Raw genomic sequence first — 14,853 nt, forward strand, 5'->3', positions numbered from 1 at the left:
CTGTTAGATTGTCTTAATCTGTTGGTTCTATTACTTGATATGTTACTTCTTTTTCTCTAAGGCTTCAGCAAGACTGAGAGACCTAATTAAAGCCCTGGACAGATTAGAACCACATAATTCAGAGCTCTTCTGTAAAATGGCATTAGCTTTCAGCAGAACAGTGAGTATGCCTTTTTCTTAAGCATCATACAGCTATCCATATAGTCTGGTTTTTGTTTTATTTTCTGGTAGGCAGATGTTAAATGTCTATCAAAAAGTAGAATACTGCAGACAGTTTAAATAGATATCTTTATGTAGCCTTTGGTAACTACATTTATTAAGTTTTCCATTCAGTATGGATTACCACACTTAAGCCATCTCATTCAAAAAAAAGTTTTTACTGTTCTTTTAAATAAGAAACAAGATTCCAATGAAAATACACTCAAATGTCTACCAACCATATTCTTAGCATAGGAAAGTGACAAAGTTAATCACATAGCCTTGAAATGGAAGGTTTCTTTAATCTTTGTATTTATCAGAACTGTTTTAAGAAGACATTCAAAGTAATTGTCAACTATTCCTTACTGTGTATTACTGTAGATTTATGTTGGAATCTAACACACTTCAATGTCATAACTTTTATAGCTACTTAAGATGATATTAGTTTTATACGAGATGTTGTTGTCTTAACTGCTACAGCAATATTCAGTGTATTTATCTAAGTAAATCTGAAAAATGAGGAAAACTGAAGGTTTAAAGATTATTCTTACCATTAGTGTGGCCGGGACCAGCACATCCTTCAACATACACAAACATTAGTTGAAAGAGCATTTGATTTGGCATCTGACAATGCAGAATTTGCTACTGAACTTGGCTACCAAATGATTTTACAAGGAAAAGTGAAAGAAGCTTTAAAATGGTACAAGACCGCTATGAGACTTGATGAAACAAGCGTTCCTGCACTAACTGGTAAGGTCTTACACTTTTGTTTTTTACTGGTCTTAAGGCATAGGCAATACTTTTTTTTTTTTTTCTGATCAAGTTTTCCTACTACTGCTGCTAAGAAAATCTAGAACTATTAGAGCAGGATCATTGGGCAGTTACTTCCTGTTTCATGTTATGCAGTCTCCTTGTAGCAGCAGTTTCTCCTCACTGGATATGTGTCTTGGTCTTCCTTTTGGAAAGTCAAACTTTTAAATTAGAACTCTCACAGTAATGCTAAGGACAGAGATGTGGCTCTATTTTTTTTTTTTTTAATTATTTCTGTAGAACCCAAGAACAAGAGAATTCTTAGGCGCTACAAAAATAAAACAAATCAAGGGCAGTTGATAGAACAAGCTCCCCATAGCTACATAGGTATCCAAATTAGATTGAAAAATATAATCAAAACATCAGATACTGTTTGTGGGCATATTGCATTATTTGGAAAAAAATAAGTTACTTTTGATAAAGTTCAGTTGCTCTCAAGACAGTGGAGAGTAAATATGGCAGAGTTGCTTCACAGATTTGCCTCTTCTTCCCCAACACCCCCATGCAGTTTTCTCCCTGACTGTGGCATCTCCTTAAACAGTATAAAAAATTTAGAGGGTGGGAGGGGTTCGTGGAAGTGAATTTCGTTAATTCTGGAAAACAAAGCATGTGCTTGACTAGGAGGCAAATCTACAATAAATTGTTTGAATATATTACAGGAATTATCCGTTGTCAGCTCATACAAGGACAATTAGAAGATGCAGAGCAGCAGCTGGAGTTTCTTAATGAAATTCAACATTCCATTGGGAAATCTGGGGTAAGAGACATCTTCCTTCATTAAAATACTTTGATTACAATCTGTATTCTGGTCTACTAGCTACTTCTGTATTTCAGTCACTTGAGCAGAGCATGAAATACCATTAAATCCAAGTTTCATTTTTTCGTGCTATCTATCTAAGTTAATGTGTTGTCTAGCTTTGCAACACAAGGCTGTTTGCTTATAGAGCAAAGACGTTATTGCCTTCCTGCAGTGCAAACTTATCTGAAGTTTGAAATGCCAGGAAGGGAGGGATATTAATTATCATCAGGATTTTGGTCTTGGAAGCATTTAGAGCTTCCAGCACAAATTAAAAGAATGCATTGATACAATAATCATCAGGGTAATTTACAGTGAACTTACTAAATGTCTTACAGAGTCCCTAAATGTAAAGACGGTATGGCTAAGATTAGTAATTATATACTGTTGTATGAGTAACAGATGCTTGTATCTGGAATATGGAGAATGTTTTATTCCTTTTTTACCTGTAGGAATTATCTTTCTTGCGCGCAGTCCTAGCAATGAAAAAACAGAAGAGACAAGAAGAAGTTACTGCCTTACTGAATGATGTTCTGGACACTCACTTTTCATCTCTGTGTGGTTTTCCTCTTGGTGTGGAATATTTTGAAAAACTAAACCCTGATTTCTTGCTAGAAATCATTAAGGAGTATCTTAATTTTTGCCCAGCACAGGTAAGCAGCTGTAGATGACATCTGCCTGAAAATGGAAATTATTCTTGAATTTTATTTTGAGATCATGAAGCAAAAATTTAGAAAATTTTCCCTGTTAAATTGTGAATAATTTTTTTAATACATATGTTTAATCAAAATATCTATGAAAACGTATCTTCTGTGTAGTAAGTTGGAATAATGATACCTGTGGAAACTGGAATATTTGCCTAATGCACAGTGTGTGCATTTATACTTTTTTAGTATCTCTTGATCAGGAAACTAACAGTGCAGTGAACAGAGCTATCTCAACATGGAAGTAGGCTGTTCACACTGGTGATCCTGTTCTTGAAATATTTTTGTCAGCTCAGGGTATTTTTTTAGTATACCTATGTTCTTTCTTCATTTCAGCTTCTTTTTTGTGTTGGTAAAATTCAGTGAAGTACTACTTGTTGTATCATCATTGTTATTAGTAATTCCAAAAAAAGATATTACTTAGATGGCTAATCTTTTGTGCCTGAATTTGCTTGTGCTAGTTTTGGCAACAAATGCAGGTAGAACTAAAAAATTTAATGGGGGCCTGATACTGCCAAAGCGGAAGAAACACAGTTAAAGTTTCTTTAAAATAGTCTTCCTGAAATAGATTATTCTTCTGAAATAAGTGAGAACTGACTTTTGTTATTCTGTCATTAGCATATTTCTGGTCTAACTATAGAACCTTCCTTTAAATATTTATTCATGTACAGTTTTAAAATCTTAAAAGACAGACAAATAGTTTTCCATTGTTATACCACCATCTATAATGTAATGGTAATGTTTGAAAGTCTAAAACATCAGTAGCAAAGGCAATTTCATGTCACAGATGAACATAAATAAGAAGTGTCATTCAGTGAGGTAGTGTCTTGTCTGAAGATTTGCCTAGGGTATATTCCAGAAGTACTTAGTGGCAATGATGGTGTTTAATTTGGAATTAAAACTTTATTTCCTGAACTGTTATTCATAGAAAAAAAAACAAACCTGTAAAAGAAAAGATAGGCTTTTCATGAAGTTTTCTTATCTCTTCATTGCAAAAAGAGGTTTGTGGTATTAGAAAGTCAGGTGTTCAGCCAGGAGCCAAGTGATGGAAGCTCCCAGTTTGATAGTGGATGATTGCTGCTTCTCCGGGGCATCAGCCCTGTGGAAATGTAAGCTGTGAACAGAAGGATCTTTAGGTTGGCTTTTCCTTTTTTATATGTAACAGTTAGGAACTAGCTAAAGTAATGAAGGGAAATGAAGAATGTTTCTGATAATGAGCAGCTAAAATGTGGTACATTGTACTAGCAGTTTACCGGAAAGTCGCTATTTCTCAGCTGCTGTTTTCAGTTTGTTGCTAGCAGTATGGATATGTTCCATGGTGTGGAATGAGGGTAGGAGGGACAGGACCAGAACCTTTTATTCTCATCATTCTGGTCATTCATTCCAACTTCTCTTGAAATTTAGTTCATGTCACCATTGTGTTGGATGAGTTGGCAGGGTATTTCAGAGTATGTCACCAAATGTTTATGAGCTGAATCTTCAGCTTATGTCAGATCTGAAGCGTTACATCATCCTTGAAGTTCATGAGGCTCTCTTATGTTCCTGCTTATACCAAGAAGTTGCCCCCTTAAATTTAAAACATATTTTTACATTCCTTCATAATGACAGCCTTTAGGTTTTAGGGCTGAATAAAATCGAAGTGCTTTGGTATGACTCATTTGAGTTTAAAATGAGGCTTAGACTTGAAAGACAAGTCCAAAACCAGTCACTGAAGTGTTGTTTTTTGGTTTTGGGTTTGTTGTGTTTTTTTTGTTTGTTTTGTTTTGGTTTGGGGTTTTTTGTGTGTATTTTGTTTGTTATGTGGTTGATTTTTGTTTGGTTGGTTTTTTTTTACTCTTAGCCTGCAAGTCCTGGGCAGTCTCCTTCACCGCTTCTCAAGCACTGCGCTTCTGTTCTTGAAACTGTGGTAAAAACTGTGCCTGGTCTTCAACAAGCTGTCTTTTTAATTGCAAAAGTAAAATACTTGTCAGGTAATAGTTATGTGAATGGATAACTATCTACCTCTTTAGTTTCTTTAATACAAAAAATTAATTTCATACTTTTAAATCATAATGAATTTTTTCTTTCACTACAGAGCACTGCATTACAGCTCAGTGAAAACATTTGTACTGCCTTTTTTTTGTGATTTGTATGAGGGCATCTTAATTGTACAAACACATAAATATGGTATTTTTAAATCTATTGCTTCCAAAAAAATCTCTTACTGAGATGGAGCAATGGGAAAGCGTCTTACCTTTGATCTGCTTTTGGTTTCATTTCATATCCACACAATACTTGGCATATGAGCTTCTTCACGAAATGCTCACATTAAAAAAATAAATGCTCTCTATTTAACATCTGCATTTCATATAAACTGTTTTTTTTCACTTTCCCTTTTTAATTTCCTAGGGGATATTGAAGCAGCCCATAGTAATCTACGTTACTGTCTTGAAAGGAATCCTTCCTATGCAGATGCACACTTACTGATGGCGCAGGTGTACTTGGCTCAAAACAACACTAAGCTATGTTCTCAATCCTTGGAACTTTGTCTGAGCTACAATTTCGAAGTGAGTTTGACAAAAGAATGAAACAATTTTATTGTCATCTGAAGTTGTATGTTTTTGTATATAATAATTTTTAAACTGAACTAAACGGCCCTGAGAAGGACGACTTGGGGGTGTAGGAATTAACTTACTTAATTACTAGTTTGCATACTCTTTGAAAATTCTTGTGTTTTCATAAGTAAATTATTGAAGTTGAAATCAGATATATTTGGGGGAAAAGAAGGAGCTAAGGCCACTATAAAAAAAAATAAATCTTCTTTCGAAGGGTTTGAATACTGTGCAGCTCCTTATCTCGTTATATATTTTAGGTGAGAGAACATCCTGTTTATCACTTAATTAAGGCCCAAACCCAGAAGAAGATGGGGGAATTATCAGAGGCTATTAAAACCTTACAGATGGCAAAGAATTTGCCTGGAATGAGAAAATCTACAGCTTCCTCAAAAACTAAAGGGAAAAGAATTGAAATTGACACAAGTGATCGTGTGTCCATCTTCCTGGAGTTAGTAGAAGTTCATCGTTTAAATGGAGAACCGGTAAGATAGCAAACTTGTTAAGATGTGATACGTACCTGAAAACAATTTCTTCTTCCTGTTAACACAAGTGTCTATCTTCATATTAGTTCAGAATAGAAAACTAACTTCTTTTTTTTTTTTTTATCAGAAGATTTGCTTGGTGAAATTCAAAGATGTTAATATCTGACTTGACAGCTTGTACCTTAAACTGTACAGAGAAAAAAAGTAACCCGACTTGCGGGTGCTCAATTTTAAGTCTACAAGACCTCTTTTAATTTTGAGGAGATGCTCTTGGTGGCTTGTAGATTCCTGTTTCGTTTGCCTGGTATTAGAAATATTTTTGTATCATGATCTTGCTGTAGCAGCGTCCTTACTGTCTTAATAAACAGTAGAACACTACATACATATAAGAATGTAAGAGAAGCTATACACAATTATGTAGTTGGAAGAGACCTCTGGATGTCATCCTGCTCAAGCAGGAACAAGGTGCTAAAGGCATTGTCCAGGTTAATTTTGAGCATCTCCTTGTATATATGCAATGCAGATGTTATTTTCTTTACTAAAACTTTCTCTGGTGGTTCATGCCACACATGTTTTATTTAAAAAAGTCAAGAGGAAAGAGAATTAAATGTTTTAGCAAAACAAATGGATACTATGGCTTGGTTGTTTTTTTTTTTTTGTGGGATTTTTTTCTGTTGGTCTCTATAATGCCTCCAGACATTTATTTGCTTATGATGTCTTTACTTTTGGCTGCTCAACAACAGGAAATACATCAATTCTATTGGTTTTATTATTTGCAGCATGAAGCTATTATAGTACTGCAAGAAGCCATTAATGAATTTTCTGGAACTTCTGAGGAACTAAGAGTTGTGATTGCAAATGCAGATCTGGCAATTGCTCAAGGAGATGTTGAACAAGCCTTGACTATGCTCCGAAATATTACACCTGAACAACCTTATTTTGTACAAGCTAAAGAAAAAATGGCAGATATTTATCTTCAGCATAGGAAAGATAAGAGGTTATATGCTGGTTGCTACAGGTAAAAGTTTGTGGTGTGTGTATATATTTTCCAAGGTGTTTATGGTAGCATGGTGAGCTCATCTTTTTTTCTTCCTACTGTGATAAGTCAGAAATATGTAGTGACATAATTAATTCATTTGAGTTAAGTGTTGTAGCATTTGAAACAGTATCTGGGAGTCCTGGTTTGGAAAGATACCTCAGATTTTTTTTTTGGCTTTATTTTCAGAAATAAAAACTAAAACCTGCAGAATAGAAAATTGTTGTGCCCTATTTACTGTTGTTTTGATACCAGCATTGACATGTTAAGTTCTGAGCAAAATTCTGTCTTCTGTTTCCAGAGACCTAGTAGAAAAATTGCCAAGTGCTCATACTTTCCTTCTTCTTGGTGATGCATACATGAATATTCAAGAGGTAAGTGCCTGCTAGAGATGAATAGAATGATTGAGTCATTTGTTGACTTTGGCAAGTTGAGGCAGTGTAACATGTTGAGTTATTGATTGGTAGTTGGCAAACAGAAACTGCTTTAGGATGTAAAAAAAACCCTGTAATTACTGGCTACAAATGTAACTAGGTTCAAAGAAAAAGCAGTTGAAAATGCATTTCTTCTAATAACTGACCGGGTGAAAGCCAAGGTGAGAGTTTTATCTGGAAGATTACTGACCCATAAGACTAACAAAAATTAAAAGCAAGAGTTAAATTAAATTGAGAAAGAAGTTGAAGATGTTTAAAAGAGTTTTGAAGTTTAGAATAATTCTAGGTAACTTAGTTCTCTTTTGAAAGTTCTATTTTGAAATTTTAAATTACTGAATTCCTGTACATTTTTTATATCCTTTGCTTTTTTGATGAATTTGAAATATGACTCAGTATTTTTAGAACACAGTGTAGTCAAGTGGACATAGGATTTCGAAGGATACACATTTAAATTCAGATGTTGAAAGAGTATGTTGGGTTAGAACACACATCTAATAGTTCAGATTACTAGTTTGGGGATCTGTAGATCGTTAATGGTTGGTTACTTACTTACTAATGTTTGTGTACATTTGTCTCCTTAATGAAGAATTAAGAAGCAAAAGGGAAATCGTTTAGATCTGCTGTAACATGGCTAGAGGAGAGAAATGGATGATTGTCCAACACAGTAATCAGTTTGCATAAGTTTGTTAACTAGTGAAAACAGTAGTAGAGAAATTTGTGTGGAAAAAGGATCAGGTTAAATCAGGCTTGTTTGTTTGCAAAGTCCTCTCTGCTTTCTGTTTTGGCATGGAAATGTAAATTTACATGGGCTTTACACTTCCAGCAATTTTATAGTGACCATTCTTCTCTCAGAAGTATGTAGCTTATGAATCAGTAGTACTTGGCAGTCATTCCTGGAATTGTTACCAGATTTTGTTTTCTTCATATGCTTTTTATGTTAATCTTTGACTTCTGTCTTTCTGTTTTTTACTGTCTGAAGCCTGATGAAGCCATAGAAGTCTACGAGCAGGCCTTGAAGAAAAATCCCAAAGATCCAGCTTTAGCAAGTAAAATTGGAAAAGCACTAATCAAAACGCATAACTATTCTAAGGTATTCTATAAGTACTGTATTAGGCTAGTTAAATATTCTAAGGTATTCTATAAGTACTGTATTAGGCTAGTTAAATACTGTGTCCATTATTGTGAACATGTGGGCTTTGCCTGATTTTGTTTTCAGTTTGGGTAGTAGCAGCATTTCACTTTTAAGTGTCTAACAGACTTCTTATCCTGAACATATGTTTGTAGATCCCCTTTGAAATACCTGTTCAGCCCTGTGTGACCCTTCACAGTACAGGGAAAGGAATAAAGCATTTTGGAACAGCCTTGGAGGGAAGCAAGCAGGGCTGTAATGCTGGAGAAATGGTGTGATTGTACCTTAGTGCTTACATACAGGAATCTTGAACTTAGGTCTCTTAGAGGTTTTGTTTACATCTCACTGAGTCTTTTAATACAATGTTCTTGAATAGTCTTCATGTTGCAAAAGACAGACTGTTTTGTGCTTGCAGTATTCTTCTGCATAAGTACTGTGAAAGAAGCTGAGAGTTTCTTACCTCTTTTTTGGAGGAAGCCACTATCATCCCAAGCTGTCATGTACGTTCTGTACAAGTGGCTTTGACATGGATTGATAGTTGCAGAGAAATCAGTGCCAAGTTCCTAACTTTCAGTGTCTGCTCTTTTTTTTCTAGTCACTTGTATTGAAATAGGAAACAGTAAACGGGTACAGAAAGTGCCTGGGAGACCAAGTACAAGAAATGTCTCTGTGTTTCGTTTCAGCAGTGTCACTTTCACAGATTCTTAGTACAATCTTCCACTCCACTTACTGAACTTATTTCAAATAATGGCATCTCTATCTTTATTGAACCTGGAATAAGTTAGGAGGAGGAACACGAAGATAATCAGGGAGCTGCAGCACCTCATCTGTGAAGAAAGGGTGAGGGTTGGGATTGTTCATCGTGGAGAAGGCTTGGGTAAGACCTGACAGCAGCCTTCCAGTACTAAAACGGGACCTAAAGGAAAGATCATTAGGGTGTCTTTACCAGGGAGTGCAGTGATGAGACAAGAGGTGATGGTTTTAAACTGAAAGGGAGAAGATTTAGATTAGGTATTAGGCAGAAATTCCTTATTATGGCAGTGGTGAGATACTGGAACAGGTTGCCCTGAGAAGTTGATGCCTCATCCCTAGAAGTGTTCAAGGTCAGGCTGGATGGTGATTTAAGCAACCTGATCTAGTGGAAGGTGACCCTGCTTATGGGAGTTGGAACTAGATCATCTTTAGTGTCCCTTCCACCCCAAACCATTATATGATTCTTTGAAAATTATTTTCTACCTTGGATTCAGGACAGGACTGCTAGCTCCCATTATCACTTCTTGTCAGGCTTAATACTGATTTGAATCTCTGTATTACCAGTTTAGGTAAGTGATATTGCAGGGAGTCATTCAAGCACTATACTAATATGCCATCATCTGACTTGTTTAAAATTGCATGTTTATTACCGTTGTGTCAGGATGGTGTCAAAGGAGAAACATGGTTTTAGCTCTGTGAAGTAAACCCAAAGGTTGTCCATCTTCTGGGAATGTCTATTTGATAGATTACTTTTTTCCGTAAGGCCAATGAACAACCAAGCAAGTTGCCAAGGAGTCACTGGGGAGGTCTGTTGCATAGAAATCCTACTACAGATTTCTTTCTGATCATATTGAATGTGAAATTTTCAGAGTGTTATTCCAGGGACTGTATAGTTTTTGTATTTGTGATGTATAAGCTGGCTGTTGTGTATGCCCAATGAAATTACTTAACTACAATTATGCCGTTGTCAGGTCAAATAGAAGGAAGCCTTTAACTTTAAAGCACTAAAGAGTCTTTTTGTTCTGAAAATAAGTTCGTAGGTCCTCTCCAAAGTATCTGGCGAAGTGCACAGCTGTACATTGGTGGATACAAATCTGGTGAATTGTACATCTGGTAACTTACAGTTTATGTAATTATATGCACTCAAATCCATATTTAATTATTTCTTCATTGACCCAGACTTATTACATCTCCTAGCCTTAATGTTGGCTAGGAGAGTACTAATAAAGGCTTTAACTTATTGTAGGAAAACCAGAAGAAAATGTTTGGGGGAAACTTGCAGGAGCAAATAATTTTATTTGGGCAACTTCATACTACTGGAGGGTGTGTCCAAATTGTGTTTTGTATTTGCAATGTTAGAATTTTCCCTTGCTTCTCTTTAGGTCAGTACTACAAGCAGCTCAGTATATAATTCCTGTCTTGCTCCATAATACTTCAAACCTTTTTTGTGTATGTAATAACCTAACGTATTGTGACGATGCCTAGAGCTGCTGTAGAAAAACTTACGGTCTATATGGTGATGGGTATTTCATGGATTTTATTTATTTTTATTCTGAGGGTTCAGCTATGTCATCCTTAGGATGCTTAAGTCTAAATAAGTAACCTGCCTGCTGTGTGCATTATTATGTATGTTTAAATATGTTCTCTTTTAAAACAACAAAAATGAATAACTATTTCAAATTCGTTTTGGAAATGTACCTTTTCAACATGTAGCAGTTCTCATTTTATTTTTTTTTATTTAGAGAAGTAACATCCTATTCCAAGACTATTTGAATTGTTATATTGAAGTGGATATTTTTAAAAACGTATGGAATAATAGTTTATTAATCCAGAATGTTGCTTTTGTTTTTTCTTGAGTAAATATTTGACTTTTTTAAACTGATATGATTGCCAGTTTTTATGTTTAGAAATGAAGAGCGAAAACACCTTTCTATTAGATTTTTCTTCATGTGTTTCAGGTAGACTTTGGGAAATTATTTGTCCTTTGTATGCAGTAAAACAGAACTTTTAACTCCAGTTTGCCTGGAATTATACAACTTCAGCAGCTACTAAAAATGTAGTTTAATTGCCATTGATCCTGTCAAAGATAGAATGTGATAACATGGTTAGGCCATGTAAATGCATGCCTGTTATCAAAATGCGGGCTCTAGTTATTCCATTTGTATTTAATTTGGCATTACCTTTTTGGAAGCCTGAACTTGCAATTAATAATTTTGGTTGGTTTTTTTTTTATTAAAAATGTCTTGGTTGCAAGAGTAGCAAAGAAAGAAAAGAAAGAACACTTAAGCGCCATGTCACTACATACCTAAGTAGAAAGGTTGTTGCCTTTAAAATTTATCTTTAAATAACACCCAAATTTTTATTTCTTCCCTTTAGGCAATCAGTTACTATGAGGCTGCATTGAGAAGTGGTCAACAGAATTTCCTTCGCTATGATTTGGCTGAGCTTTTAATGAAACTGAAGCAGTATGAAAAGGCAGAAAGAGTACTTCAGCAAGCTTTAGATCATGAGCCTGGTAGGAATGTTATTAATTTGCAACAAAACATAAAATTTCTATTGTTTGTGTTTTCAGCATGATTCCAAGGAGTAAACAAATTCCATACAGACTTTTGTGGTTTTTTGTTTTTTTTTTTTTTTTACTTTCTTGTTAAAAACACAGAGAACTGTTAAGTGAAAAAATGAGAAATGCACTCTACTTCACATACCTTTAAAGGTGCTTGTGCCAGGACTTCTAAAGATGCAACATCTCTGGTAGATGGTGTAAGTAAACAGGATAGCAGAGCTGCACACACGTAAAGTTCTTTCTCTTCTGTGCTGACGAATGTGATTCTGAATTGATTGAGTGTAGATGAGTCATTCCTACTGTTAAAAAGTAGTTGTTTAGGTGATAAACGCTACCCAGTGTCTTTCAGAGAAAAGAGATTAAAATGGTTGAAGATGCCTTTTAGGAACCTCTTTTACACTACTTTTATATTAGGAATATGCACTTACAAAGCTAAAACTGGCTGGGGGGGGGTGTTTCCTTGTTTTTTGTTAAAAGGCAATTAAGTTTTAAGGTGGTTAATGTGAGCTATTGAGCTATACCCTTAATTAAGGAAATCTTTGCAATGGTTGAATTACACTTGTTAACTTTTGTGGCTATCTGAATGCAGAAATAGTATGATTTAGTCTTATTTCTAGTCCCTTCTGTAAGTTTTTCTTATGTCCCTATTGTACTGGTCTTTGATACTGTGCAGGGGAGAGCTGGTTTTCTGTCTTGTTTAGTACTTATTGAAAAAATCTTCTGGTTTAGTGTTATATTCTTGCCTTAGTTAAGCCTTTGAGGGTCTGGCTAATTTAATAATCATGTTCAAGGCAGCTTGATCTTCTGGTGTGGAAAGATAAATTGGCACTAAATATATTTGTTCTGTGTACTTTTAAATCTTCCATCTTACAAGGAAGCAAAAAAGTATGTAAGCCAATATCCTTTTTGTACGTCCTTGATATGCACGTGTTCTCTATGTGAAAAAAAAATTATATCTCATTGGCTGATTGGGAAATATATTCAAGTTTAGTATTTTAGGTTTTTGTGGGAGTTGTTTTTTGTTGGGGTTTTTTTTTCTTTGTTTTTTTTTTTTAAGAGCTGTTGAAATATCCTTCATTTCTGAAAGAAAAATGAAATACAGGAAAAGTACTGGAGGGAATTATCTTACATGGTTGGCTACATGGCCTAATGTGATTTAGAATAGCATGTCACAATTACAGCACTTTGAAGATAGTTTGCTAATAGAGTATAGCTCAATATGCTTTTTTTTATTTATTAGTTTTAAGAAAAATAAAACATGTATTTTTGTGACTTTTATGTTTTAATGTGGGCCTGTGCTTAAGATCCCACTTTGTCAATATATTAAAATCAGTACAAGCCCAGGAGAACATGTGTTCTTCAAATAGTATTTTATGTGAATATATTTTAACCATTATTCAAAAGTAGATTTCTGCTTTTTTAGGAGATGCTGAAATATTTAGTTAAAAATAACTTGTTTCTGTTCATGTCTGTTGCAGTCTCTAGTAAAAGAAATGTAGCTTAAAGTCTGAGTAGAAATTTCATCGTTGTTATGCTTTCTGGGTGTACAGTAGCACTCACTGAATCAATTTGTACATTTTTCATTGATTTTAAGGGGATTTATTTCCTGTCCATTTAAATCACAGGCTTTTCTTATATTTCTGAGAATGCAAGTAAACTATACAGTCAACTTTCTTCGTTCCTTTTGAAAATCTCAATGCCTTTGGCCTTAAATCTCACTCTGTAGGTTGTAATATTTACTCTGGCCAGTAACAACATACCGAGTCAAATCACAGTCCTAAATACATAAGATTGAGATGTGAAGTTTTTACAGGCTGTTTCTAGAGTATGTGGAGCGCTTCATCTTTCTTTATCAGGATCATCAGTTCTTACAAGAATAATGTTTGTTTAATTCTTACAGTTCATGAATTGTCTTCTCTGGTGGAAGATGTACGTTACCAGGTGCTTCTGGCAAAGATTTACAGCAAAATGGAGAGGATTGATGAAGCCATTGTTTCATTACAACAGGTAAAGGGGAAAACAAAAAAACCTATGAAAGCTTGCAATGTCCTTACTTTTATCCCAAATTCTAACCATATTTCTGTGAATGAGGAAAATGCATACATGTTGGGAAGAAAGCATCAGTGACTGCTGTGAAATGCAAAGAACATACGTTGTTAGAAAGACTTAAGTTGTTTGTGAGCAGTGCTATCTGAATTGTATCTCAGAATGCATTCTTTTACTGCATTTTTTTTACTATGCCTTTATTTGTGTGTGGAGCATTGCTATGGGAACAGCTAGGTTACATATCTTTAGCTTCACATGGAACACTCACAGAACAATCTAGAACAGCTTTCAATGGCTACCTGTCATCTTGCTGTACTGCTCTTTATTTTAAAAAGCAATATAAGACCTGTTCTTGTTATTTTGGTAATATTCTGGAGCTGAATATTACCACTCAGACTGAGGCTTGAAAGAACTAAGTCGGAAGCTAGAGATAATCCATTTAGAAGAAGCTTTCTCAACACAAAGGTTGAGCAAGAGGTTGGGTCAGCACATGCTTTTCCATTATATCTCCAGTCTTACAGAAACAGTAAGCCTTGGTAGCATCTTCTGACCAGCCAGAAAATTAAATTACGTAGATTGGTTAGAATGGTAATCCTACATAGGAGTTAAAATCCTACTGGAATTGCTATTTAATCTATTGTTAAAATCTTTCTTTGCTTTTCCTCATAATGTACTTTCAAAGTTAATGATTTTCCTGCATTCTTCTACAGTAAATCTCCCTGAAAGCAGTCTATATTTCTCTTACTCTTTACTTCTTTAGTTCTGTCAGGTTTCTCACTATATCACACTTCAGAAACTTTTTTTTGTCTCTGTCCCCTTTTTTGTTTGTTGTTTTTGTTAGTTTCCTCAAAACTATCCTTCCTTATACCAGTTATTTTTGAAGTCTTTTTTTTGCCACATCCATTTACACAAAACCACCTACATTTTGATTATTTTAGCAAGACTTAACTGCTCGGTCATGTTACTGCTGCCTCTTAAAGAAGTTTTTCCCCTTAGTTGTCAGAGCGATGTTAAAAGTTCCTCCTGTATTTTACTTTGTGTTTTAATTCTCCTTCCCTGCTAGGCAAAAAGGTAGGAGGATGAGAAGCAGCAGAGTAGTATTAGTGCTTCCTTCTCTTCAACTTGTGAACTTTTAAAATGAGCCAAACAGGCCTTCTGAGTTTTTATTTCAATGTTAAGATAGCTGCAAAACTGCTTGAGCAGAAAGAGGAAATCCCTTGTGTGTTAATTGGTTAGAATTGCAGTTCAAAGAAAACTGATCAGGCATAATCAGAACCATGCTTCTGCTGGACTTTTCTTAATCACTCC

At 34.9% G+C, this 14,853-nt stretch overlaps 1 protein-coding gene across 3 annotated transcripts in view; it reads left to right on the forward strand.

The window, feature by feature from the left end:
- The window catches only part of TTC21B (tetratricopeptide repeat domain 21B), a 40,158-nt gene that overhangs the window by 9,873 nt on the left and 15,432 nt on the right, over window positions 1–14,853 (forward strand). For 2 of the 3 annotated variants that reach the window (XM_061343550.1, XM_061343531.1), the window contains exons 8-19: window positions 62–160; window positions 756–948; window positions 1,668–1,765; window positions 2,257–2,457; window positions 4,349–4,478; window positions 4,897–5,054; window positions 5,360–5,584; window positions 6,364–6,602; window positions 6,922–6,994; window positions 8,034–8,144; window positions 11,313–11,451; window positions 13,400–13,506. In XM_061343550.1, the coding sequence (XP_061199534.1) occupies window positions 62–160; window positions 756–948; window positions 1,668–1,765; window positions 2,257–2,457; window positions 4,349–4,478; window positions 4,897–5,054; window positions 5,360–5,584; window positions 6,364–6,602; window positions 6,922–6,994; window positions 8,034–8,144; window positions 11,313–11,451; window positions 13,400–13,506 (1,773 nt within the window). The remainder of the gene's footprint in view (window positions 1–61; window positions 161–755; window positions 949–1,667; window positions 1,766–2,256; window positions 2,458–4,348; window positions 4,479–4,896; window positions 5,055–5,359; window positions 5,585–6,363; window positions 6,603–6,921; window positions 6,995–8,033; window positions 8,145–11,312; window positions 11,452–13,399; window positions 13,507–14,853) is intronic. The other variant, XM_061343540.1, reaches the window with a different exon arrangement.

Source organism: Neopsephotus bourkii, unplaced genomic scaffold (assembly GCF_033783945.1).
Source record: "Neopsephotus bourkii isolate Nb327-2 ecotype Australia unplaced genomic scaffold, CSIRO-AGI_Nbou_v1 NB_196, whole genome shotgun sequence".
Lineage (NCBI taxonomy): Eukaryota > Metazoa > Chordata > Aves > Psittaciformes > Psittacidae > Neopsephotus > Neopsephotus bourkii.